Raw genomic sequence first — 26,942 nt, 5'->3', positions numbered from 1 at the left:
CTACACAACCAAGGCCCAAGATACCTCAACGACCGCCTGACCTTCTACACTCCCACCCGCCAGCTACGATCCACCAGCCACGCCCTCGCCGCCGTCCCCCGCATCCAACGAGCCACAACGGGAGGAAGATCCTTCTCCTACCTGGCTGCCAAGACGTGGAACTCCCTCCCCATCCACCTCCGCCTGACCCAAGACCACCTCTCCTTCAGGAAGCAACTCAAGACCTGGCTGTTCGAGCAGTAGCGGACCCCCCTCCCCCAAGCGCCTTGAGACCCTCCGGGTGAGTAGCGCGCTATACAAATGCTTTGTTGATTGATCCATATTATCCTTAGGCATCACAGGATAAAAAGTTGAAGGTGGTTTGAATTTAGTGGCACAAGGTCGATTCATAGAGATGCCCATGTTTGATAGATTTTCTTGGATGGTGCCTATTTCAAACTCTTCATCAAGAGCCAACTCCTGAGCAACTCTTAGAGCTTTCGTATCTGATATCTGGAACACACTGGAGGGTTGAGTTTCCAATAATACCAGATGCCTGAACCTGAGCATTAGTTAATTTAAAATGCTTTTTAAGCTTGAGCTTGCGGATAAATTTGAAAACATCTACACGTGTTTGAACATAGTTGAAAGAGTTTTTAGGACAGTAAGAGAGCCCTAAAGAGAGGAGTTGCAACTCAGCCTTTGTAAGGGTAGTGTCTGAAAGATTTATCACTGTATTTTCATCAGAATCATTTGGCGCAAGGTCTAAAACTGTAATAGTCACATTGTCATCATCCTTACAATTTGTAGATTGAAGAGCAGGGGGCACAGCTGTTACCACTTCTTTCCCCTGCCTCTCTTTGTTTAACCTCTGCCTCCTGAGTTTCCTCCTTGCACTGCGTCTTTTATTATTTGCTCTTCGTTTATTTTCCGCTGCTGTCGAGTTTGCGGTCGCAGTGTCTTGAACCTGTCTTCTACGAGAAAACCCAGTTCTTCTGAGGGGGTATACTTAGTGGGTACTTTGCCTTGATTCGATATACCCACAGCTCCATCGTCTGAGTCACAGCTACTTGCCACTGAACTTAACTCTGTCTCGGATAATTCTGCACTATGATTGTCTTTGGATGTGAAATCAGTATTTTTAGGTGCCAAGGCTTGTCGCTTTGCATTGTCAAATTTGGGAGCGAACGTGAATATTCTTCCCATTTCATAGTCATTTTTATCGCGCGCAAATTTGTATTGCTTCCTGATGCTGATTGTTTCTTGATGTTTAACCAGCCTTACATCAATTTCCTCTCTATATTTATTTATATAGTCCTTATTTTCCTCTTTGTCTAGCTCTTTGTTCAACTGCTCAATTTCTTTTAAAATTTCATTACGGTCGATTTCCGCATATTTTATCAAAAGACAAACCATATTCATAGAAGCATTCAGGCTCCCAGAAGCCCATTCTTTAAGCATGAGGGGATTGGGGTTCTCAAAAGATGGCGCTATAAGAACCCTCAACCCCCTCGGAACACGACCCACTTCTTTGTACTTTTCCAGTGAGTGTTTTTCCCACCATTTGGTAGTTTCAGTTCTCAACAACTTCTCCAATCTTGTGAGTTAGCTATTCAAATCAATGGCATTATCGCCAGACTTCACAGTGTCATTTCTAGTTTTAAGTGGCGGTAAATTGACAAACATGGCATCCGCCAAAGCTTCCCGGTTCCTTATAGTCTCTGCTGGTGTCGACATTATGTAGGGGCAATAAAACCAATACCTCCGCCAAGAATTACAAAAGTGATATTCCTTGGCTAATTAAACTTCGAAGCGCTTAATCCTTTCTCCCGCTTAAATGGTAAAAATGCCCAACTGACGGCAAACAACCTTTCGCCGGCTTACCCCAACGGCTATCGAGCGGTACCTCTTCGGCGTCCTCTGACTCCTACGAAATCCCAGCACTGATGCCTTCGGGCACTCCGATAGAAAGATTAGCGTTGTACCATTGCGGGGGGCTGACTGCTTAGTTACTCCTTCCGGGTCAATTGTCCACTCGCTTCCGCGTTCTACCGCATAGCTCGGCAGCCCAAGATGAAAGGAGGGTCTGTAAAGGCGGCAACGGCCGTACACCACCCAAATGCACTACGTTCCAAACTCCTGCCAATCGGCTCTGGATTCCGACACAAGAAAGCAGGTACAGACCACACAACAGCGCTATAGATGATTACAGAGGTGGTTTATTGCCCCCTTGTCTCCAGCATGACGCGTTTCGGCTACGTCACAGTAGCCTTGATCACATAACAATAGGAACCAATAACTGTGATTTAAATACTGTGCACAATCAAAATGGAAGGGCGTCAACAATGAATAGACATAGAAAACATACTTTAAAATTACAATCCGAGGATAAATCCATTTCCATGAGTCATGGTGAATAAAAAATTTTCACATTATTAAAATTAATGGACGACATGTCAAATTTAATATGTATGTCCTGCCATGTCTACCAAACACGGAGAGTATATTAAAACTAAAGTTTTACTGTTTTTAAAATAGTCTATATACACAGTGTTGACAATAGATGTATAAACAACCCAATCCTATTAAAAAAGTGCTAGTGCAAATAATCTATAATAAAGTGCAAAACGTGCAAAGTGCAATTTCACTGTAAACTAGAGATGGGAAATATGCCTATCTCATTTGTTATTCAGTTTACAATAAATTCATTATATATAGGGAAGCAATGAAATAAAGCATGTTACAACCCCCATTATGAAGGTTTACATGTTTATAATTACCCTCTATTACCTACACAGTATACGAATAATGACATAGGATGTTACCATGACAGCCTATTTAGAAATATATATATATATGTGTGTGTGTATGTGTGTGTATATATATATATATATATATATATATATATATATATATATATATATATATATATATATATCGATTAATTGAATACTAATTGGATCGTGGAGGTTTTGGTTGAAACCTTTTGCGTTTGTGATGAGGTAACCCAGAATACAGAATTTGGATTAAAGTGGGCCAGACCGCCATCTTTCTGGCTGACGAAAATTACCCACGCATTGACTGAATCCTCTCTCCAGCCTGCTCTGCCGTCTGGCTAAATCATGTCAAAAAAGCAGTAAAATATCGGCTGAAGGTGACCGCTACATTATTTGTAGGATTACTAAACCAGAGATCCCCAAACATTAGGGCTCCCCTTGACACTTGCCTAGCCACTTCGCTGCGCATGGCACGTTTCCTCTGGCTCCTGACTGGTGCTGTTGACGAGGCACGGATCTAGAGAGCCATGTGTTGACAAGTTTGCTAGGGAGGCTGCGACAAAAAGTGATACAGTGAACTCAGATTTACCTTTGGTTGTAGAGGAATGCGGTCCGATAAGTGACTGGAGATGGAGAGGAAACGCCTGCTTTAAAGATGATGGCAGGTTATTTACGACAAGACACTCAAATCGCACAAGTCAATATAGAGTCATGAAACTTTCCTACTGGGAGGCCTCTCCCCCTCGAAAGAAATCTGAAGGATAGCAATGAGTGGAGAAGGGATAAGAGAAAGGAGCAGTGCTGTGGAAGATGACACAATTAGAAGGCGATTCCTCAACACTTTGCAGATAAGATTGAAAACATTGGCTAGGCCTTGCATAATCAGCTGGAACAGCAAATCAAGGACTTTAGAAGAACTGGAGTACAATGTCGGTTCGTTTGTTGCTACTTCATGCCCTTGGTACAAGGAGCTGATGGCTTTAAAAGAGGCTGTAGATATGGAATGACGAGTGTCCTCCTCTTTTACACAAGGCGTTGATGCAGATACCAAGAGCTGGATCCCACTCAAGCGACATTACCACCAAGTCCCTGAGGGAAGGAGGCTCCGAAGTGATGGAAGCCTCACACAGATGCAACAGATTTAGCAAACAGCCGGGGTGTTTGAGACCTGCCTTATCCAGCAAAGACCATAGGAATGGCAGTAATGAGTCAGTTGGTCACTGTTAGATCTGGGGTCTCTAATTGGCAGAGGTAAGTACCTTAGACCAAGTAGGGACCCTTGCTTCTAGTCAGGGTGAAGGAAAACACACAGTAGATAAACCCTGCTCCCCCTCTAGGTAGCTTGGCGCGAGCAGGCATGCTTATCCCCAAGGCAATGTGTATAATAAATGCACTTAACACAAACAATGATTCCCCATCCACCACAAACTGAAACCACACAGGTAAGAATATTTATAAAAATATATCTTTATCTATTTGCAGCAATGAAAATCAACTGTACACGATAATTACTTCTTTAGGAAAATGTGGCACTTAATCTTAGTGGTTGCACTGATGTTCAGGAAGTTCTAATAGAAAAACAAAATCAGTCTCAAGTCTCTTAAATCAGTAGTGGAAAATAATGCTACTGACTTAACTCAAATGGGCTCTTAGAAACGAGTAGTCAAGCAATGCCAGCAGGTAAAAAGCTTTTCAATTAGGCCCTCAATACTGAGACCCCAGCCAATGTGAGCGCGCCTCACCGGTGGTCACCAGCGCCTTTGCGCTGATTAGAACAGACTTCCGCAAGCCCCGGCCGGTCCCGGCAGCTCTCCGCCCGCTCTCGGTACTCCAGGGGAGCTAACTCTGCTCTCCCAGCGGGGACGGCAGGCCAGGGGCAGGAATCACCTCTGGAACTCCCACGGCGAGGTCGGGTCACTCTTCCCCGGCTCCGGCGCTGAACATACGGCTCTCCCAAAGGTCCCGATGACGGGGACCAATCCTGTCGCGGCGTTCTTGGCAAGCCTCATTACACACCCGGGAGTCAGCCAATGGCAGTGCGGCTCCCGGGGCAGGCCTACGATGACGCGTCCTGGGCACCCAATAACTGCACTGCCTCGGCGATGACGCTACGGTGCACGGGCCAATCCCGTTGCGGCGTCAGTGACGGGGGCTCGACTCGTGGGACCAATGGGAGCGCGGCGGCTTTGATCTCCGCTACCACAGCTCCTGGTCACAAAGGCAACTTGTAGAGGGTGTTTCTGGCCCCGGGCCGCGACAGTGATTTGGCGGCAAGAGATGTTCGGGCCGCAGATCGCAGTCAGCCTGTTTCCTCACCAGCAGATCGACAGTGGGAATCCTGGACACAGGAAAACACCACGGGCCTCTCCTCACCCCTGAATCTGTGCCGATGAGCACAGCGCTCGTTCCACACAGCTGGCAGTTAGAAAACACGCGTTTGGGCAGACCACCACACGATCTCCTCAGCAGTTCTTGGCAAAGCTTAGGAACCTTTTAACCCTGGGTTCCAAACAGGAGGCCAGCTCTTCTCAGGCCCTTGGAGATTCAGTTTAGGAGACACAGCACACAGCAAAGTCTCTTGGAGTTCAAGTAAGCAGGGTCACAGCACACAGCAAAGTCCCTCTTCTCCTCAGCTTCAGTTGGTCAGCCCTTAGAGCACACAGCAAGGCAATCTTCCTTCAGTTCTCCAGCAGTCGTTCTTCCAGCAGAAGTTCCCCTTGATTGTAGAATCTGATTTTCTGTTGTCAGGGGTCCTTCTCTTATACCCCAAAAAGTCTTTGAAGTTCTTTAAAGTCTTTGTGCAAGTGGGCCCTGAGCCTGGTCTAAACCAGTTCTGGGGCACTGGGGTTTTCCTGGCTTCCTTCTTTATTTCAGTATCAGGGACAGAGGTGACAGTCGCCCAGCGGGAGGTGGAGCCAGCATTGTGGTCAGGCAGGCACAGCCCTAGTCACTCTCAGGTGCTATCTCCTCCCACTTCCTTGGCAGCAGATGCAGCCTTTCATCAACGGGCTGACTCAGACAACCTCCTGGGGGCTCTGCAGCCCCTGTCACCCTCAAACCAGACCGTCAATCCACAAACAGTCCCAGGCACACAGAAAGGTTAGACAAGAGAACAGCCACTTTCTAAAAGTACTATTCTCAAACACAGAATTTAAAAACAACCTTTCCTAAAAGATGTGTTATTAAATTCTGAGTTCAGGGATATCAATCACTTATGTCCCATCTTGTTCCTATGGGAAGATAGGCTGGTATCCTCCTGGTCGCTCCTCCTGCCGCACGGTCCCTGTGTGCCAGGGCCTCCCTCTGCCTGCCGCCTTCCTGCCAGGTCCTCCCGCTGCCTACCTGCCTGGTCCCCCTGCTGCCTGCCTCCAGCCCCAGGCCAGCCTCGCACGTTCCCGCGCGCTTGGCCCCCCTGCTCCCGGCTGCCTGACCCCCGACCCTGCCATAGCACGGTCCCCGGGGGCCAGGTCACCCTACTACCGGCCCGACTCCTGCCCCTGCACCCTGCCCGCCGCCTGCTAGGGTCAGCCCTCAGGCCTCCCCCCTCGCCACTCCGCCGCTTTCCCGCCGTTTTTTGCTTCCCGCCGATCCTACCTCCACCCCTCCTCCCCCCGCCGCTCACTTCCCCCCCCTCCCCGCCGCTGCCCCCCTGCGGCCTGCCCCCTCTTCCCTCTGCTCGCCCCTGATTCGCCTCCCCGCTCCCGCCTCCCAGCTGCCCCTCCCTCGCTCCACCCCCCACTACGCCATTTATGGCGGAGTCCACGCGTATGCGCAGCGTGCACGCGCTGCGGGCGCGCTTCGGCGCGCCAAAGGTAAGCCCGTCTGCGCCCGTCCGCGAGTGGACCGCGCCCAGCGCCAGGACTCCTGGTTCCCGCAGACCCCAGCCCGCCCGCCGGACGTACGACGCCGCCACCCTCAACGCCGGCCGAGTCCCGGGCTGCTACCAAGCCACCCGAGACGCACCCACGGACCCTTCTGCTGCAACTCCTGCAAGTTCACCTGCATCCGGACCTGCACTACTCCAGCACCAACCAAGACCAAGACGAGCAACAGCAGCAGCCACCTGAAATGCATCCTACTCAACACCCGCTCTGTCCACAGGCACGCCATCGAGATCTGGAACCTACTCGACAACACAGCCCCAGACGTCGCCTTCTTCACGGAAACCTGGATGAACGCCTCCTCAGCGCCCGCCATCGCCATCGCCATCGCCATCCCAGACGGCTACAAGATCATCCGAAGGGACCGCATCAACCACACCGGAGGAGGCATCGCCATCGTCCACAGGAACACCATCCGCATCACGACCAACACCGACGACACCCTCGCAACCGCCGAGCACCTGCATTTTCAGGTCCACATCAACCCCAAGACCACCCTCAGAGGCACCCTCATCTACAGACCCCCGGGACAACGCACACAATTCAGCGAAGACATCGCCGACTTCATCAGCCCGCACGCCCTCTGCTCCGCTGACTACATCCTCCTAGGGGACCTCAACTTCCACCTGGAGAACAACAACGACCGCAACACCACCACCCTGCTGGACAACCTCGCCAACCTGGGACTCAAGCAGATGGTGACCATCTCCACCCACTACGCCGGACACACACTCGACCCCGTCTTCTCATCCAGCAAGGACATCGCCTTCAGCCACGCCACCGGACTCCACTGGACGGACCACAGCTGCGTCCACTTCAGCTTCGGAAGGACCACGATCCACCACCACCAGCAACAGGTTGCACGCAGGAGCTGGAACAAGATCACAGCCGACCAGCTCGCGACCTCCCTGAGCATGAACCCTCCCACCAGCACAACGAACCCTAGCCAGGCGGCCACCAACCTCACGAAGTGGATCATCGACTGCGCAGACGAGCTCGCCCCCCCTGAGGACCCCGCCTAGCAGACCCGGTAGCAAGAAAGCCCCATGGTTCACCGACAAACTCAAGAGCTCCAAGAAGAACTGCCGAGCCCTCGAGAGAACCTGGCGCAGAGACCCAACACCGGACAACATGACCGCCCTCAAGCTCGCCACCCGAAAACACCACCAACTCCTCCACGCCACCAAGAAAACTGCATTCAAGGAACGACTGGACAACAACGCACACAACAGCAAGGAACTCTTCAACATCGTCGAAGAGCTCTCCAACCCCAACGCCGGGAACAACGACATCACCCCTTCGCAAGACCTCTGCAACTCCCTCGCCTCCTACTTCCACAACAAGATCGCGGACATACACAACAGCTTCAGCACTCAACCGACGAACGCCACGACCGAACCACCGCCCCCCACCACCACCCTCCGCGCCTGGACTCCGATCAGCACCGAAGACACCGTCCGCACGATTAACTCCATCCACTCCGGATCTCCGACCGACCCCTGCCCTCACCACGTCTTCAACAAGGCCGACTCTGTCATCGCACCCCACCTGCGGGACATCATCAACACCTTCTTCGACACCGCTACCTTCCCGGAGAGCTGGAAGCACGCCGAACTCAGCGCCCTACTCAAGAAGCCATCGGCCGACCCCACCGACCTCAAGAACTACCGCCCCATCTCGTTGCTCCCGTTTCCTGCAAAAGTCATCGAGAAGACCGTCAACAAGCAGCTGGCCGCCTTCCTCGAGACGAATGGATCCCATGACCCCTCGCAGTATGGCTTCCGGGCCAACCACAGCACCGAGACCGCCCTGATCGCAGCCACCGATGACATCCGAGCGCTGCTCGACAACGGAGAAACAGCGGCCCTCATCCTCCTCGACCTCTCCGCGGCCTTCGACACGGTCTGCCACCGTACCCTAGTACAACGCCTCAGCAACGTCGGAGTCCAGGAGAAGGCACTGGAGTGGATCATCTCCTTCCTCGCCGGAAGGACACAGAGTCCGCCTCCCTCCGTTCAGATCTGAAGCCACCGAAGTCATCTGCGGCGTTCCTCAAGGCTCCTCGCTCAGTCCAACCCTCTTCAACGTCTACATGAGCCCCCTCGCAGACATCGCACGCCAGCACAACCTCAACATCATCTCCTACGCCGACGACACCCAGCTGATCCTCTCCATCACCAACGACCCCGCCACCGCCAGAGCCAACCTTCACGAAGGGATGAAAGAGGTAGCCGAATGGATGAAGAACAGCCGCCTGAAACTGAACTCGGACAAGACGGAAGTCCTCATCCTGGGATCCTCACCCGCCGCTTGGGACGACTCCTGGTGGCCCCCCCGCCCTAGCCAGCGCACCCAAACCAACAGACCACGCACGCAACCTGGGCTTCATCCTGGACTCCTCCCTCTCCATGACCAGACAAGTCAACGCCATCTCCTCGTCGTGCTTCAACATCCTGCGCATGCTACGTAAGATCTTCCGGTGGATCCCTACCGAGACCAGGAAGACGGTCACCCAGGCCCTCGTCACCAGCCGTCTGGACTACGGCAACTCCCTCTACGCCGAAACCACCGCCAAACTCCAGAAGAGACTCCAGTGGATCCAGAACGCCTCAGCACGACTCATCCTGGACATCCCCCGTCGCAGCCACATCTCCGGACACCTGAGAGACCTGCACTGGCTCCCGGTCAACAAGAGAATCACCTTCCGTCTCCTCACCTACGCACACAAAGCCCTACACAACCAAGGCCCAGGATACCTCAACAGCCGCCTCAACTTCTACCCTCCCAAACGCCAGCTTCGATCGACCAGCCACGCCCTCGCCGCCGTCCCCCGCATCCGAAGAGCCACCACAGGGGGACGGTCCTTCTCCTACCTCGCCGCCAAGACATGGAACTCCTTCCCCACCCACCTCCGCCTAACCCAGGACCACCTCGCCTTCAGGAAGCAACTCAAGACCTGGCTGTTCGAGCAGTAGCGGACCCCCCTCCCCCAGCGCCTTGAGACCCTCTGGGTGAGTAGTGCGCTATATAAATGCGATGATTGATTGATTGATTGATTGATTGGTATCCATTGGGACCAGCCTCCCCCATGTTAATCTATGGAGCAAGATAGCCTTGCAGCAGTGAGCACACAAAATGGCTGCTGCTCACTACCAGAGCATGTTACCTGCACTAATACATGCTCTACCTTACCCATGCACTGCACCCTGCACAGGGGGTACCTTGAGCCTTCCATAGGGGTGACTGATGTGCACAGACAGGGAAGGGTTAGGCCCAGCCAGTGGGGACACTGGCCAGGCGGACATGGCAGTCCACTGACTGCACACAGGCCCTGCGCTGGCACGCCTGAGACACCATTTTAGGGCTACTTATGTGGGTGGCGCAATCTGCGCTGCAGGCCCACTAGTAGCATCTGTCATCACCAGCCCTGGCACACACAGTGCACTTTACTAGGGACTTCATGGTGATACAAATATGCCAATCAGGTATACCCCATCAATATGACAATTTACATAGGGAGCACTTACACTCTGGCACTGATCATCAGTGGCAGAGTGTCCAAAGCATCTAAACCAGCAAAAACGAAATCCAGCACAGCATCAAAAATACAGGAGGCAGAGGCAAAAAGATGGGGGAAAACCACACCAAGGGTGTCGGGTCTAACAGTCACAATTGTTTGTGAGCAAGGAATGCAGGAAATGATAATGTGGCCATGGGTCACATTGCAGAACAGAACCCGGATTATTTCAATTGTGGGCAATCCTGAGGATTGGCCTGGATGACGTTGCTGCCCTGATCTTGCGGGACTTCAGCAGCAGTATTTAACAAAGTGAAGCGCTCCTCCCTGATCACTGAGATCCCCGACTGTCGGATCAGAGTGAATCCCTAGATCAGTTAAAATCCAAGAAGAAACCTCTCCGATGGTGACACTTCTCTCCTCGTTGAGGGGCTTGGAATATAGGGCGCCTCAAAGTCAGCTCTGCTTCTTTTGTCAAGTTTGTACCGTGGCTTTCATTGAATTGATCATATCTTCTGGGGTAAAAGTGCATAATTATATGGAAAACTGCAACTGATTATTAATTTACAACCTTCTAACTGGGCTCAACGCCCTAACTTTATTAAGTGTCTAGAAGCGGTAAAGTTGTATGTGTGTGAATCAAGTGAGACAAGGTGCTAAAACAGATTATAGTTGTAGGATCCTCTGATGAGCAGCGGATGACAGAGCAATCCCCCATCACGATAGTGTAAAGTACTGGGTACTGGATGGAGTAGCACCTCTCGCTGCAGTTCTTTTATCTTGGAAGGATCTCAAGTATTTTCTCTTTTCTAAACATCCTTCACAGTCTCCAAGTGTGGAATTGGTACTATCGAGACTGGGTGATGCCATAATGCCTATCTGAGTGACCGAGTATCTTGTGGGTAGGATGCAGAGACTGCAGCCGCATGCCTGCTGATGCACCTGCAGCTATGGGATCCTGTATCCTTGGCTCTGCCCCTTGTCCACTGGCTTTTTAAGCCCTCTGGGTCATAGTGTCAGCTTGTCATGATGATCGAGGTGCAACAGCCACGTATAAGAGTCCTAGGAGACATTAAGCACTTTTGTTAATTGCTGGAAACCTGGCAGTTTGAAGCCTGTTCTTTTGTGTAAGCATACTGCTGTCAGATGACTTGTTTTGTGCAGTTTGTATATGGTTATTGGTGACAAGAACACCATGTGGGCATTATTTGCACTTAAACTTCCTTAAGCTTTATCCCTGTTGTAATTAAGCAATGCAGCTGGCTGCCAATCTGTGTTAACATGTAAAATAAACTAGTGTAGTTGTTTTTTTTGGTTTGGTTCACAAATGCAAATGGGATACTCTACAAGAAATAATTGTTTAGTTGTTGGAATAGTTTGCTGTTGTTTAAATTGTTGTTTAAATTAAAATGTAGTCCAGAAATCTCAGGTGAAGTATGAACAAAGGAAAATACAGAAAAAGTAAAATTTCTAAATTCAGCGAGCAAAAGCCCAATAGTCTGAAAAGCAAACATTCTCGTCACCCGGTGCAAACATTCTCTTCACCCGGTGCAAACATTCTCTTCACCAGTGCAAACATGCCCTTCACCCAGTGCAAACATTCTCTTCACCAGTGCAAACATTCAAACATTCTCTTCACCTAGTGCAAACATTCTCTTCACCTAGTGCAAACATTCTCTTCACCTAGTGCAAACATTCTCTTCACCCAGTGCAAACATTCTCTTCACCAAGTGTAAACATTCTCTTCACCAAGTGCAAACATTCTCTTCACCAGTGCAAACATTCAAACATTCTCTTCACCTAGTGCAAACATTCTCTTCACCCAGTGCAAACATTCTCTTCACCAAGTGTAAACATTCTCTTCACCAAGTGCAAACATTCTCTTCACCAGTGCAAACATTCAAACATTCTCTTCACCTAGTGCAAACATTCTCTTCACCTAGTGCAAACATTCTCTTCACCCAGTGCAAACATTCTCTTCACCAAGTGTAAACATTCTCTTCACCAAGTGCAAACATTCTCTTCACCAGTGCAAACATTCAAACATTCTCTTCACCTAGTGCAAACATTCTCTTCACCTAGTGCAAACATTATCTTCACCTAGTGCAAACATTCTCTTCACCCAGTGCAAACATTCTCTTCACCCAGTGCAAACATTCTCTTCACCCAGTGCAAACATTCTCTTCACCCAGTGCAAACATTCTCTTCACCCAGTGCAAACATTTTCTTCACCAAGTGCAAACATTCAAACATTCTCTCCACCAAGTGCAAACATTCTCTTCACCCAGTGCAAACATTCTCTTCACCAAGTGCAAACATTCTCTTCACCAAGTGCAAACATTCTCTTCACCAAGTGCAAACATTCTCTTCACCAGTGCAAACATTCAAACATGCTCTTCACCCAGTGCAAACATGCTCTTCTCCTGGTGCAAACATGCTCTTCTCCCGGTGCAAACATGCTCTTCTCCCGGTGCAAACATGCTCTTCATCCGGTGCAAACATGCTCTTCACCCGGTGCAAACATGCTCTTCACCCAGTGCAAACATGCTCTTCACCCAGTGCAAACATGCTCTTCACCCAGTGCAAACATGCTCTTCACCCAGTGCAAACATGCTCTTCACCCATTGCAAACATGCTCTTCACCCAGTGCAAACATGCTCTTCACCCAGTGCAAACATGCTCTTCACCCAGTGCAAACATGCTCTTCACCCAGTGCAAACATGCTCTTCACCCAGTGCAAACATGCTCTTCACCCAGTGCAAACATTCTCTTCACCCAGTGCAAACATTCTCTTCACCCAGTGCAAACATTCTCTTCACCCAGTGCAAACATGCTCTTCACCCAGTGCAAACATGCTCTTCACCCAGTGCAAACATGCTCTTCACCCAGTGCAAACATTCTCTTAACCAAACATTCTCTTCACCCAGTGCAAACATGCTCTTCACCCGGTGCAAACATGCTCTTCACCCGGTGCAAACATGCTCTTCACCCGGTGCAAACATGCTCTTCACCCGGTGCAAACATGCTCTTCACCCGGTGCAAACATGCTCTTCACCCGGTGCAAACATGCTCTTCACCCGGTGCAAACATGCTCATCACCCGGTGCAAACATGCTCATCACCCGGTGCAAACATGCTCTTCACCCGGTGCAAACATGCTCTTCACCCGGTGCAAACATGCTCTTCACCCGGTGCAAACGTTCTCTTCACCCGGTGCAAACGTTGTCTTCACCCGGTGCAAACGTTGTCTTCACCAAGTGCAAACATTCTCTTCACCAAGTGCAAACGTTCTCTTCACCAAGTGGAATATTAGTGAATCCCTTATGCACTCGTTTTTAACATTGGTTGAACTAGTAGTTCAGTATTTTGTGAATGTGGCGTCGACGTTTGTCACACGATGCCTTGTCGTGTCTTGAATTTGAGGAGCGCATAGCTCTTCACCAAGTGCACACATTCTCTTCACCAAGTGCAAACATTCAAACATTCTCTTCACCCATTGCAAACATTCTCTTCACCCAGTGCAAACATTCTATTCATCAAGTGCAAACATTCTTTTCTCCAGTGCAAACATTCAAACATTCTCTTCACCTAGTGCAAACATGCTCTTCACCCAGTGCAAATATGCTCTTCACCCAGTGCAAATATGCTCTTCACCCAGTGCAAATATGCTCTTCACCCAGTGCAAATATGCTCTTCACCCAGTGCAAATATGCTCTTCACCCGGTGCAAATATGCTCTTCACCCGGTGCAAATATGCTCTTCACCCGGTACAAACATGCTCTTCACCCGGTGCAAACATGCTCTCCACCCGGTGCATAATGCTCTTCTCCCGGTGCAAACATGTTCTTCTCCCGGTGCAAGTATGTTCTTCTCCCGGTGCAAACATGCTCTTCACCCGGTGCAAACATGTTCTTCACCCGGTGCAAACATGCTCTTCACCCGGTGCAAACATGCTCTTCACCCGGTGCAAACATGCTCTTCACCCGGTGCAAACATGCTCTTCACCCGGTGCAAACATGCTCTTCACCCGGTGCAAACATGCTCTTCACCCGGTGCAAACATGCTCTTCACCCGGTGCAAACATGCTCTTCACCCAGTGCAAACATGCTCTTCACCCAGTGCAAACATGCTCTTCACCCAGTGCAGCAAGATCTCACTTCTATTATTTCTCTCTACAATTATTTTATTGTCGGGTCCTAAAACTGATCTTCAGCGGACTCCCTCCAAAGATTGTGGTGCCTGCTTTAAGAATCCCTTTGCTGATTCCACAAATAAGAAGCATCTTCGACCTACATTCTCCTCTGGTCATCCTTACCTTGGAATGCTGATTAACTCCGAACAGTTTCACTTGTCTTCCCTTCACATGATCTCCAATTCATTATCAGCAAACACAAACAACTCACTATTTCCAGGGAGTTTTTCCTTGTGGAATCATCAAAGAAAGCGTCCATCGATTGTGCATCTTCTTGCACCACTTGATCAATGCCTCGCTAACCTGGGGACTTTCCCATCTCCATTAAAGCCCGATCAGATATCTCCTGTGATCAAATAACTTGGTTGAGATCCGACCAACCTATCTAACGTCCATCCAATTTCAGATCTGCCATTACCAGGCAAAGCCATCGAAGAGTTAATGTAGCATAACAAGGCATCTCTTACACAGCAAGGCCCCACTCCTATCCAAAGATCCATCTAGCTTAAGAACTGGCTACAATATTGGAACAGAGTCCCCAAAAATACTCTGTAATGTTCACCACATTCTGGGCAATGTGGATGCGTGTCTGATGGTCTAACCCGATTTGTCTGCTGCTTTCTATATGATTGACTAAAATCGATTGAGTGCTACAGCACAAAATCTCATTGGTATCAAAGGTAATATCCTAAGTGGTTGTCCGCCTTCCTTTCAGGACTGTATCTTCTAGGAAAAAGATGGAGACAGCACCTCTACCTTGACAGCCTTGCCTGTAGGGTCTCCCAGGCCTCTATTCTTGTGCTGATTTTCCTTAACATCTATATGGAGCCACTCAGCCTAATAATGAGACTTACATTAATACACTTATGACACAGAGCTGTACCTAAAAGCAACTATGATCGAGGGTGTAAACACAATCGGTAGCTGTCTTTGCAGGCTTCGGTCCAGGATGCAGGACAGCTTCCTTCTCTGTAACCCAGACAAAACAGAGTTTAGAAGCTAGATCCATCCCTTCTGTCCCGTTTAAATCTGAACAGCTTCGATCCTTCACCTGAGCAGTCAGTCATGTTGATGGTATTCAGGATTGACCTGCCCTATCTTTCATCCCACACATTGAGAAGCTTCCCAGACCAAAGAACTCCAGCTTCGTATGGTAAAGAAAACAAGCTACCTTATCCCCCTGGATCAACTGAAGATTAGACTTTGGGAATGCTCTACCAGCCGGCATCCCACATTCACACTCTTCGCTGCTAGGTTCTTGTGCAAAGCAAGAAAATTCTCTTACATCACTACTATCCTTCGACCTTCACTAGTTCCCTCTTCAAGGTCGGATTTCCTTCAGACTCTGCGTCCTCACTCATAAGGCACTACTTGACAACAGCCGATCTTACGTAGCTGAACTCCTGACCATTTCAGGTGGATCCAGAGGCATGAGAAGATGGAATTCTGCTCCTCGACTGCTCCAATTTTAAGACCACTGTACCCAGAAAGTTGGAGGTAAGTATGAGTACATGTTCCTTTTCTGTAGGTGTATTAATTCAAGGCTAAGTCCTTTCTCTAAGTTGCAAAGCACTATTCAAATATAAGAGATTCATCCCATTTTCATTAAAATTTTCCAAAGAATTCCTTTATTTATTCAATATTGAACACAGACAGCCGACACGTGTTTCGCCCTGTGTGGCGAGTGACGCCAGGGCTTTCTCAAGGCTATTTCAATTTCATTTAGACATTCTTTAAGTTACTTCAGTTTTCAAGTCACAGGACTTGAATTGCGTACAGCAATCGGTGAAGGACACTGCCAATTCGGGAGATTAAACTCCAAGAAAAACTGTTTGTGGGAAACCGTCCTTGTTGACTTTGTAATTAGCCTTGAATTAATACACCTACAGAAAAGGAACATATACTCATACTTACCTCAAACTTTTAAACTTTGAAGCTCATAGGGTCCAGAGCTTTGAGTATGGTTCCCTCACCTCCATAAAAACTGCGAAAAAGGATATATGCCTGGAATCCTTGGACCTATTGTCTCTGTTGAAACTGTACCCAGAAAGTGTTGTTAATATTGGAAAATACGTTATCAATGCGCGTCATGATATATGTACATATAATAACAAACCTGCATCACCGTTGTTGAATTCACTCGAGACAGAAGTATGTAGTCAGGTAGGCCCTTCGACCTGGCCCGAAGCAACTGATGGACAGATGGCAGGTGAGGTGACACATAACCCTAAGACAAATGCACGGACAGTAACATCAGTGCTCTCACCACTGTTATCCGTACTTCCCGTGGCACGAAGTGCAGACATTTCTTCAGCATTCTTAAGATCCAAAGACAGGATTTCCCCACTTTCTGCTATCTCAGTTACAAAATACCGCTGAGAATCAAACCGCACACCCAGGTTCCTAGCTACCTACGTCGGTGGGTGGGGTGGAACACCGCTGCTTAGCCAGGTGCTTTTCCAGCACAGATGAGGGTCTGGGCCAAACAGCAGCACATTAATGAGCACTGAATGTTTACCTCACTAAGCCACCCTTCTGTCTGGGTTCAGAAAATTCCATATCGTTTTTTTGTTTTTTTTTAGAAAATGGCTTCATTTTCTTGATAAAGGCAATGTGTTAATAGTGGTTTTGAAAATCAATCTGATAATAGGTTTCTCTTCCTCAGACAAAAGCCATCCTGACAGGAGGGTGTAAGATAAAAGGAGGAATAAGATAGTGAGGCTAAGGCAGTTTGACTTTATTTTAAAGTGCAGATTGGTTTTAAGGTTCATGCATTGACGTTAGTTCTGTTGCTGGCTCAGTCTGAAATATGCTCTTGGCAGGAGGACATATTTTAGAGTGTAATCATTTCTCTGGACCAGCTCTCTCCAATCTTTGTGTGGCTCACAGCTATAAAAATGCAAAAGAGCGTTCTTTTAAAAAACAGAAAAATAGATACATAGTAGTCACAAATGTTGGGGTTTGGATAATTGTTTCAAATATTTCTTTTTCTTTTTATAGGAAACTAAAAAAAAGAGTCCAGTGAAAATCAAGCCAGTGGGCATCGGTGCGCAGCAGAAGTCCTCTCCTGAACCCATGTTGAGCTCCGACAGAAACTGCAACAACAGCACTGACGTCTCTATAGCAACATTGAGCAAAGTGGATATTGATATGTCCTCCGATGGCAGGAGAGGCTCGAAGAGTGATCATCTGATACAGGACGAGAGCCAGAGACACAGTGACCGCAGGGGCTCGAAGAGTGATCATCTGATACAGGTCGAGAGCCAGAGACACGGTGACCGGAGGGGCTCCAACAGTGATCATTTGATACAGGAGAAGAGACAGAGACACTCGAGTGTCTCCGATGACCCGGAACCAAGGAAGAAGGCCAGTGGGCCGCAGCTGAAGCCGAACCGGCCAAAGGCACATACAAACCAAGACGCAAGAGCGGAGTCCAGGGCATCCGGACAGACTCCATCTCGAGATATGGCAGAGAGTGATGACACACTGAAACTTTTACAGCTAGTTCCAAACAGTGAGAAGCTGTCTGTGCAGGTAAGCCATGTGCTATGAGCCTATCCCCTCAGCAGCTGTGGTTAACTGTATGTAATCTTATGTCAAACCGGTGGCACTTAAGGAAGAGCAATGACAACTGGCTGAAAGGTTTGAGGGCTAAAATCCCTCTGAAAACACAATGGAATTCAACAGCTAATAAATGTAATGGAAAGGTAGATTGTTGTGACAAAAAGCACAGTTTGTGGTTACATTAGTTGCCACTGCTGTGTAGTGATGCATAAGCTGTACACTACATGCATTGCAGACAACTCAGCCTCTGTTGATGCTCACCGCCATAGCTACCATGCATCGGTATTTGGGGTGTTTGGCATTTTATTGTGACTTGCTCTTGGTGGTGTCAAGGAGGGCAGGTGTTTATCTTTACTGTGCTGAAAACGTTAGATGTGATTTGCGCGCATGTTTGAATATGAACTCTGTGTGTGGATGGTGCCAGGTCTAACAGAATGTCCTGTGTATGTACCTCATATGTCGTGTTAGTTTGTGTGCTGCTAAGTTTACAGCACAACCCTAGCTTGGAGCAGCAGAGCTCTGGAAACCAAGCAAGCCCGGGGTTCTGTTCGGAGATCATTTATTATGAAGGAACAAAATATATAGGTTCCTAAAGTGTAGGGGGGTCAGTGCGTGTTCAAGAGATACATAGCAACAAGAAGGTTCCTAATGTGTACGTAAGGTCTCAGTGGTTTTTGAAGAGATGCCATAACAAGTAGGTTCCTGAAATGTAGGTTGTCATTGCGCGTTCAATAGATGTAGTAACTATTCGATTCCTAATGCGTTCTTTATTTGATAAACTTTTGAGCACCTCCTTTATTTCAATAGGTTAATTGTCACTTGTGTTGCTTCTTCGTTGAGAGACAATCATTCACATTTTGTATTTGTCTATAAGCACTTTTATTATTCAAACATTATCATCCAATGGTACATTCCAAGTGCTGTATAATTCAGCAATACATGGAATGCGTTATTCTGAATGCCAACACGTCTTTCACATAACGCTTCATCAGGACTTCTAGTTATATCCACTCTGTCCTCTTTCTTAAATTTGCATTTCGTACTTACCATCTTCAATTCTAATGATTAAAACAAAACAAAACTAGCATATGCAAAGGCAATAGATCACTCCTATAATAGCTTTTGGTTTTGCTAATGTTTCTGTAAGCTGTACAGCACTTAAGCTGCTGTGAACCATGGTGCAAAAACAATCTGATGACGTGACCCTTGCAGCATTTGTAGGCACATACATGCATTCAACACGCATGCGCCTACAAAGAACACCACTGTTTTTTATATTTACCAAGCTGAGATGGGTTGGTAAGTAAAAAAAAACAACAACAAAATAAGTAGTGTGAATGCACTGTTTTCAAACGGAGCTCGAATGCTCTTTAAAAAAAATCAAATGAAGGATAAGAGGGTTGCAGGAGCAGGCAGAGGTGAAGGAACACTGGTAGCGAGAAGCAGCTAGAGGGAGAGAACATGGGTGAAGTAGAGCAACTTGGAGTGTGGGGGCAGAAGCATTCGGCATAAGAGGGCCACATGGTGTGCAGTGGGGGCAGAAGCACACGGGCAAGGGAGAGCAACACAAGTGCGTGTGAGGGAAGAGAAGCACATGGGCAAGAGAGAGCATGGGCAAGAGAGAGCAACACAAGTGCGGGTGAGGGAAGAGAAGCACATTGGCAGAGCGCGAGGGGGTAAAAGCACATGAGAGCGAGAGAGATGGAAAACACATGTGTTCTCATGGAGTGCTTAAACAAAAAGAACAAGCATTTGCAATGCAATCGGTCTCGCATTTGTTTGAGTTAGAGCATTTGGCATTGCAAATGGCAATGTTTTTTTTTTACCATGTGTTATGGAGTGTATGTATGTGCTGTGGAATTATGTGGGTTGGATTAGTTATTTGTGGAAGTGTGTGGCTTGGAATTGCGTGTTGTGGAATGATAGAAGAGGAGTGGATTTGTGTAGTGAAATTATGTGGCATGGTGTGATGTGGAATTATGTGGTTGGTAATTACATGGTATTAATTGTACTGGAATTATGTGGACAGCGATTGTGTGTTATGTAGTGTAATTAAGTGGAATGGTATTTTGTGGAGTGGTATGTAGTGGAGTTCAATTATGTAGTGTGCTGTTTAATTTTGTGGCATGTAGTGGAATTGTGTGTTGTGGATTGGATGTGTGTGTTGTGACATTGTGTTGTTGAATTGAATTATCTGGTTTTGTGTTGAATTATGTGGTATGGATTGGAAATGTGTGGTGTTGAAAAGTGTGGCCTGGAACTGTGTGGAAAGCTTTGCCTTTTTGGGGATTACTACTATCGATTCAAGCTCTCAAATGAAGGTTAATGCAAATGAGAAATTAAACATTCATCAAATGTTGGCATCTATGCATAAATAAAGGGGATTTGCATACCTGGTGGTATGGGCATTAGGCCGGTGCAAAATATGGCTGGGATGGACCATAAACCTGGTATATAACAGTTGCACAGCTCATGGCTGAAGGCAGCTGGTATTTCCACGTATGTTCTAGTAACTCTTGTTCTGCACGGGACAGGCTATTGCTTCATGGGCAGCCCGCATCCCTAGACAATTGCAGGATTGGGGGCAGGTGCAGATGGTGGTCCGCAAGTTTCCCACACGTTTCTGATTTCAGCATAGAGGCCCAGTAGAATAGTAGCGGCTCTGTACTCAAGAGGCATTTAAACCACACGCTCTGACACGCCATGTCAACTGAAGGCCGTGGAAGTGGAAGAATACCCATACAGTAGATACAGCATGTCTTGAGAGATTGCGCATGCGCGCTACCTAGGCAAGACCTAAAAAGGACGAGATCTCCCTGAGCCCACTCCTTTCCTCTGTAATTTGCCTGCAAATGATTTTATTTCCTCCTATTTAACAATAAGGGTTTTCATGATGATCCCAGGAATACAGCCCACCACCCTGCAGCACAAGCTTTTCAAAGCAGAAAAGCACCGAAAAAGCTTATTTTCTCCTCTGCTCCTTAAAGGTGGCCACTTCAACCAGCAGCAGACATATCAATGAAGCACCAGACGCTGCCTAGGACAAATAGAGTTTTATCTGGTCATGCGTCAGTACATCTTCGGTTTGTCTTTTCCTTCTAATCTGTTGTGTACAGGAAAACTGATAAAACAGGTGTAGGCTAAATCGCTGCTAAAACACCAGCGGAAGGGGGGGGGATATACAGTAAGCTAGATAACGATTAGGTAAATATCAAGAGCTAAATATATGCGATGGGGTCAGAAGAACATCGGTCATGAATGAAGTGAGAGGTTTTCTACATGCACACACTTTGTTCTAAGAAACAACATCCTGAGAGTTTGACAGCAGCTAAATTTCAAGAGAGCATATCAATGGGTACAAGTGCAGTAGGGTAAATTACTAACGATTACTAAATGAACGTACACCAAAAAAACAGCAATTGTGAACTAAATATACGGTAATTAAAAAATACAATAGAATTACGGTAGGATGACGGCAACAATAAATCATACAATAAAAGAACCAATAAAACGGCACATTGTTCGCTGTATTGAAGGTCTGTGTGAACCAGTCTTTTTAAGTGCTTTACCTACATTTACAAAACCAAATCTATGACTGCAGCCCCATCTTTTGGAAAACCTGGCAAGTAACTAACTATTTAAAACAAGTTTGTGATGCAGTAGCCACACTAGATGGCCTGCTGGGCAGTGAAACTGTCATAAACCTCAGATTTCTAGGTTTTCAACTGAGGTGTTATAGATTTCATACTAATTACTGCGAACACATATTCTTAAATGATTAACTCGTTTTGTTAACAATAGTGTGGCACTCTGTAGTACCACAGCACTGGAATAAGTTGCAATTATCCAAAGCAATTCTGCTCACATCACCAGCTCCAAAAATTGAAAAGTAGAGTTAGCCCTGATGGAACTTGTATCCTATGAGGGGCATGGAGATCACTTCAAAAAGTGTGTGTATCCACACAGCTATCATAAAATAGTCAAATTCCCTTAAGTACCAAAACATTTAACTTTGCTTTTGTGGGCAGTGACAAGATTTTCTTGTCATCCTCGACAAACATATCTCCTATATCAATAAAAAAAAAATGCTACAGAATATAAAAAACTGCAACTGCTAAATTCCTTTAACTGGTTTTCTTAAGTACTCACACCTGCAAGCCCGGTTGACCAGGATCGTCATGCAAACGTGAAAACAATGTACACAATTGTAATACTTTTACCCCGGGTTTACAATGTCCTTTCCATCTTCCAATAGGTTATATAGTCGTTGTTTCTATAGGACTGATATATGTTGGCTCAGTATCGCCCAGGCGAAACCAACAAAGGGAAGTGGCTTTGAACAAACTGTAATGCAAGATTCAGGCGACCAGTTTTCAGACGCTAAACACGGAAACCAGAATAAAATCCCTCTCTCCACCTCGGGGTCTTTCAAGACCTGATCATGAACGCCAAAAACCGCTAGACTTTAAACTTGCTACAGTAATTTCTCTGTGGAGTTTTCCCATGCAAACACTGCTAGGTGGAAGTAGCTGATTAAGAGGTGTGTAGATAGTCATAATATACACACTATATCTACTCGACTTCTCAATACAATGTGTGTTTCTCAGTGTTTTTATTCTGTCACTGAGGCAGTTTTTAGAATTGTCAAGAAAACTTACACATTTTACAGTAGTTCAGAAGAACAGACAGGTGGATTCCTGGCTATTTTCAAACCGTACATTTTTACTCTTCAGTTTACGGACTTTCATTTGCATTATTAGATTATTATTATGTTTCTTATATAGCGCCTGAATAGACCCCCGAAGGGGTATCTCCGCGCTTGCCTTGGGAACCCGTCCTGGCTTTTCCCTGTGAGATAGCCCTTACAGGGCATCGCCAAGGTGAAAGCCAGGCATCCCGCCGCGGGGGGTGGGCCGTTGTGGAGATTAAGCAAGCTTAATGCCCAGAGTTGCAGAGTGTGAACCCATGATTAGGTCAGGCACCGAAGCGAGAATTATCGAGTCTATGGACATTTGAGCTCAAGACCCTGCTGCGTCGGGAATTGAACCCTGGTCCCAGGTCTGACCTCTGCTTCAGGGTCTGCCTGCTCTAACCAGTGAGCCACACTTCTCCACTTACTGGCGCCAAGGCCATTTCTGTAATTGAGTTACTGTTTTATACTTTGCTACCACTGCTTGCAGATGTGCCTACACATTACCAGTCCTTCATGCATTCTGTTTTGATTCAAAACTAAGTGTGCCTACCACCACCAAAGGACAGGGGCGCTTCAGAAGAGGACATCCGGAGAGGCTACTTACTTGAAAATCTGTACTCATCCTCCCGTCTTCTGATCTCTAACTCTACAAAGAGAGGATGGAAATAGGATATATATAAAAAGAATATATTATTTAGAGTTTAACTACCCAACCTCATGCCCTCTTGAAGAAAGAAGCATGTACATTTAAGCTCCTCCTTTGTCCAGGACTACACTATTTAAAGCTTTTATGAGGCAGCTTCCTTTCGGCTCAATGGCTCAGCTTGAACTCCTCATATTCCTTTTATTTTGGTTCATGCTATAGCAAATCTGTGAATGGTCAAATGCCCCCCCCCCCCCCTCAAAAAAATATTTCTGTATTCATGTTGCTGAAACTAAGCAGCCGACAGAGCTAAGAGCCACAAAAACAAACGATGCTTGACACGCTACAGAACATCTGTGTATTTTTGTCAAGTGGAAGACTGGACGGGAATAACATTTTAAAAATAAGTAGAGTGTTAACAATAATGTACTCCTAGTGAGTTTAACATGGCTTTCCTCAAAAATCCATAGGTCAAATGCACTACGGAAGGAGCAGCAGCAACGACTTTTTTTATTTATTTTTTTAACTATCAGCAGCAACTTTCAAATGATCACAGAAAGTAAACTGAATAGGGAAATAGGATCAGTCGAACACATCGAGCCTGTCGTGGCAAATATGCTAATTGATTTGAGCATACTATTTTAATTTTAAATAGAGGCCTTAAGCTTACTGATGTTTTTGCATTACTAGTGTTTCTACTTTTCTATATGGTTTGCAATGTGATTGATATACTACGTTGCATCCACTACTAGCAAGGAACTTATTTACAGTCACTAATTTCACTTCTGAATGAAAATAATGCTCTATTCCTAATGAAACTCCCAACTCTTTCCCCTTCGGTCAGCGCTCCAGACTATGCTGGCTCATTCTAGGAGTGCTCTTTGAAAGAACCAGGATTGCCCTTGGTATACCCCAAGGGATACAAATGTTAGTTAGGGTTTGCCTTTCCGCGAGTGACTCTATGTTTCTACTGAGGTCTCTCCCCAAAACACTTCTGTTTTACGACTTTCGCTATTCTGCTAAAAAAATGTAACTTGAAAGCATATTTTATCAGCAACCTCCATAATAGACAAATTGTCCACTACATACAACACTGAGAAGAAACGGGAAACTAAACCAGTTACACCACCAGACTATTCAAGAAACACTTGGCAACAAGCCTGACTAATTTAGTGGCCTATTGGTGGATAATTTCGGGACTTTGTGCTAAACTTAACATTAGAGTAACTCTTATCCTCATGGCAATTATTCACAGCCGAACTCTGCTTTAGTTTGCGATAGCCAAAGTCTTACAATGCTATTCTAAGAATTCTATTTACGTTTAGCATATAAAATAGTCTGTGTGAAGAGAAAAAGTCATGGCTGTGAAAAAATACAAGCTCGAAAGGAGAGAAAATATTCCTCTAATGTTTATTAATAGTTTATTTAAATCAACTATTCTTCTAGAATAATGATTACAATCCTGAACAAGCTCGTTCCTACTGGGGTTGCGGTTGTTACACAGTTCTTGTGAGACTCGATCCACTTCCCTTATTTAGAATGACCCCCCATGTTTATGGAGTGCGCCCGCCTTCAATAAACGGACCTTGACAGGGTCTTGAATCCCAACCTGGGGATCTCAAAACGTCAGCCTCGCCCCCCACCCCCCTCCCACTCCGCCCCCGCCCACCTCCCACTCCGCCCCCGCCCACTCCCACCCCAGTGCTTCTCCTTCCCTCCCTTTACCACTGACTAAAGAAACGAGGGGGCTGGTTGAAATTCTGCACTTAAAACGCCACGTGAGCGCTCGCGCCGATTCCGCCACAGGCACCAGCATCCTTCCACCCGCTCCGCACCAGGGCCGCCTCACGCTGCACCCACCGCTTGGTGCAGGCTCCCCTATTCCCACGTGCACCCAATTTATATAACCCCACATGTAAGACGCAGCGGGGCCACAGAGTGCCAACCACACAAGCTCCTTTGTCAGGAATCAAAGTTGGTGCCTGCTGTGGGCACGGTGCCAGTTGTAGGTGGCACAGCACCTGTGCCCACCGCGCTAGTTTCACGTCTGTACTGACACACCAATAAGCAGATGTGCTGCACTGTAATGGCCTTTAATTTAAGAGCGGTACAGTTGGCATTAACTCGGGCTCCCTGGCATTAGGAACGAGCCGGCGTTGCCCAGTGAGGTGTGTTCACTGCCCAGTGAACACACCTCACTGGGCAGTTCCGGTGGCATCACCTCCATGTTATGTAAAGTGCCGAATAAAGGGGCAGGGTGGCACCAGCTCTCTCCGCGTCCTGCTCCCAGCGCACTTATCGCACTACTGAGGGGGCTGAAAGGTTCCTTTTGAACCATTTCACAAGCACTGCAATACATACATTGTCGCCCCTAAGGTGCATGCGGTTGTATGCAGTTTACTCGACATTCTCGAATGCAGTATTTTAAAAACCATGCTCAAAAACATGTGTCCTACTTAAGGCGAATACCCGATTCTGCCCCAAACTTGCAGTTATTTACTCAACAGAGAACCATTGTTTACATTAGATTATTTAAGCACACCGCACAATGCATGCATGGGATACACATCATTTTAACACACAGCACTATACATGCATGGGTTTATACATCATTTGTGAAGACAACACTATTCATGCATGCGTTTTTTAGTGTACCACATCCCGCGTGAGCTAAGAAAATGTAATTGTGAATACAGGCACCGAGGATTTGATGAATATTAAATACAGGTCAGCTATCAGCTATAAACTACTTGCTCGTTGAGCGTGCGCCTAACGAGAACGGAAGTGCAGCATGTATGCCGTAAACGAGGGGGTGCACGGACGCTCTTACATGGGAGGCCCACACTTCATTTTAATCCGGACACGATATTATGCTATTGGCTGATTAGGACAGGTGCCTGAACTGCATTCCTCATCAGACGGCTACGTTCAACAATGCTCTCTCTTTTTTAGGCCCCCCCCCCCTCCGTTACACCCGCACAAAAGATCCACAGAAAATATAATCTCAGAAATTGCTTACTGCCTCCGAATCTTCAAATCCATGCATGTACAAATTGTCGTACATGAAGGAGCCAATGACAAAAGAGCCCAGTAAGTGGTGGGGAATGTGTGTGTGTGTGTGTGTGTGTGTGTGTGTGCCAGCGTGTGTGCGCGCATGTGTGTGCTTCCGTGAGTGTGGCTGTGTGCGCGCGTGATTGTGAGAGGCTGCCGCTGTGAATGTGGAATGTGGAGCAAAAGATGTGCACGGCTCCGGGGGGGGGCTGGGCATGCGCGTGTACGATGTGCAATCGGCGCTCGTGCCCAGGTCTATCTCCCTTGACAAGCAACTCGGCAGCAATAGGTCTCGAGCGAGACCTAAAAAGGTAGGTGCCTACAATCAGGCAGAGGTAGCACAGACGCCAGCCAATTGAAAAGATGGACTCACACTAGATCAGAGGTCTTCAAACTTTTGTAGGTTGATTTCCCCCCCCGCCCCCCCCCCCCCCCCCCCCCCAGCTGAATTTTTTTAGATGTTGGGTCCCCCCACCACGTGACAGAAATTCCTAGAATCTGGTACACTACATAATCGACCGCCACACGCATATCATGGGCCATATCCGGCATATAATGTTCAACACAATAAGAGTGTTTAGTAAACTGCAGGTTTGTGCGTGGCTGTGGTGAAATGACAGAGGCTTATTACACACAGCAGAACACA

General features: G+C 47.2%; 1 protein-coding gene across 2 annotated transcripts in view; it reads left to right on the top strand.

The window, feature by feature from the left end:
- LOC147665980 (serine/threonine-protein kinase Nek4-like) overlaps positions 1 to 26,942 on the top strand; it is a 275,537-nt gene that overhangs the window by 117,918 nt on the left and 130,677 nt on the right. For both annotated transcript variants that reach the window (XM_086949353.1, XM_086949354.1), the window contains exon 7: positions 17,346 to 17,879. In XM_086949353.1, coding sequence (XP_086805479.1) covers positions 17,346 to 17,879 — 534 coding nt within the window. The remainder of the gene's footprint in view (positions 1 to 17,345; positions 17,880 to 26,942) is intronic.

This window comes from Lissotriton vulgaris, unplaced genomic scaffold (genome assembly GCF_964263255.1).
Source record: "Lissotriton vulgaris unplaced genomic scaffold, aLisVul1.2 SCAFFOLD_1444, whole genome shotgun sequence".
Lineage (NCBI taxonomy): Eukaryota > Metazoa > Chordata > Amphibia > Caudata > Salamandridae > Lissotriton > Lissotriton vulgaris.
Note: the sequence above shows the minus strand (reverse complement) of the source record. Positions and strands in the feature narration are given on the sequence as shown.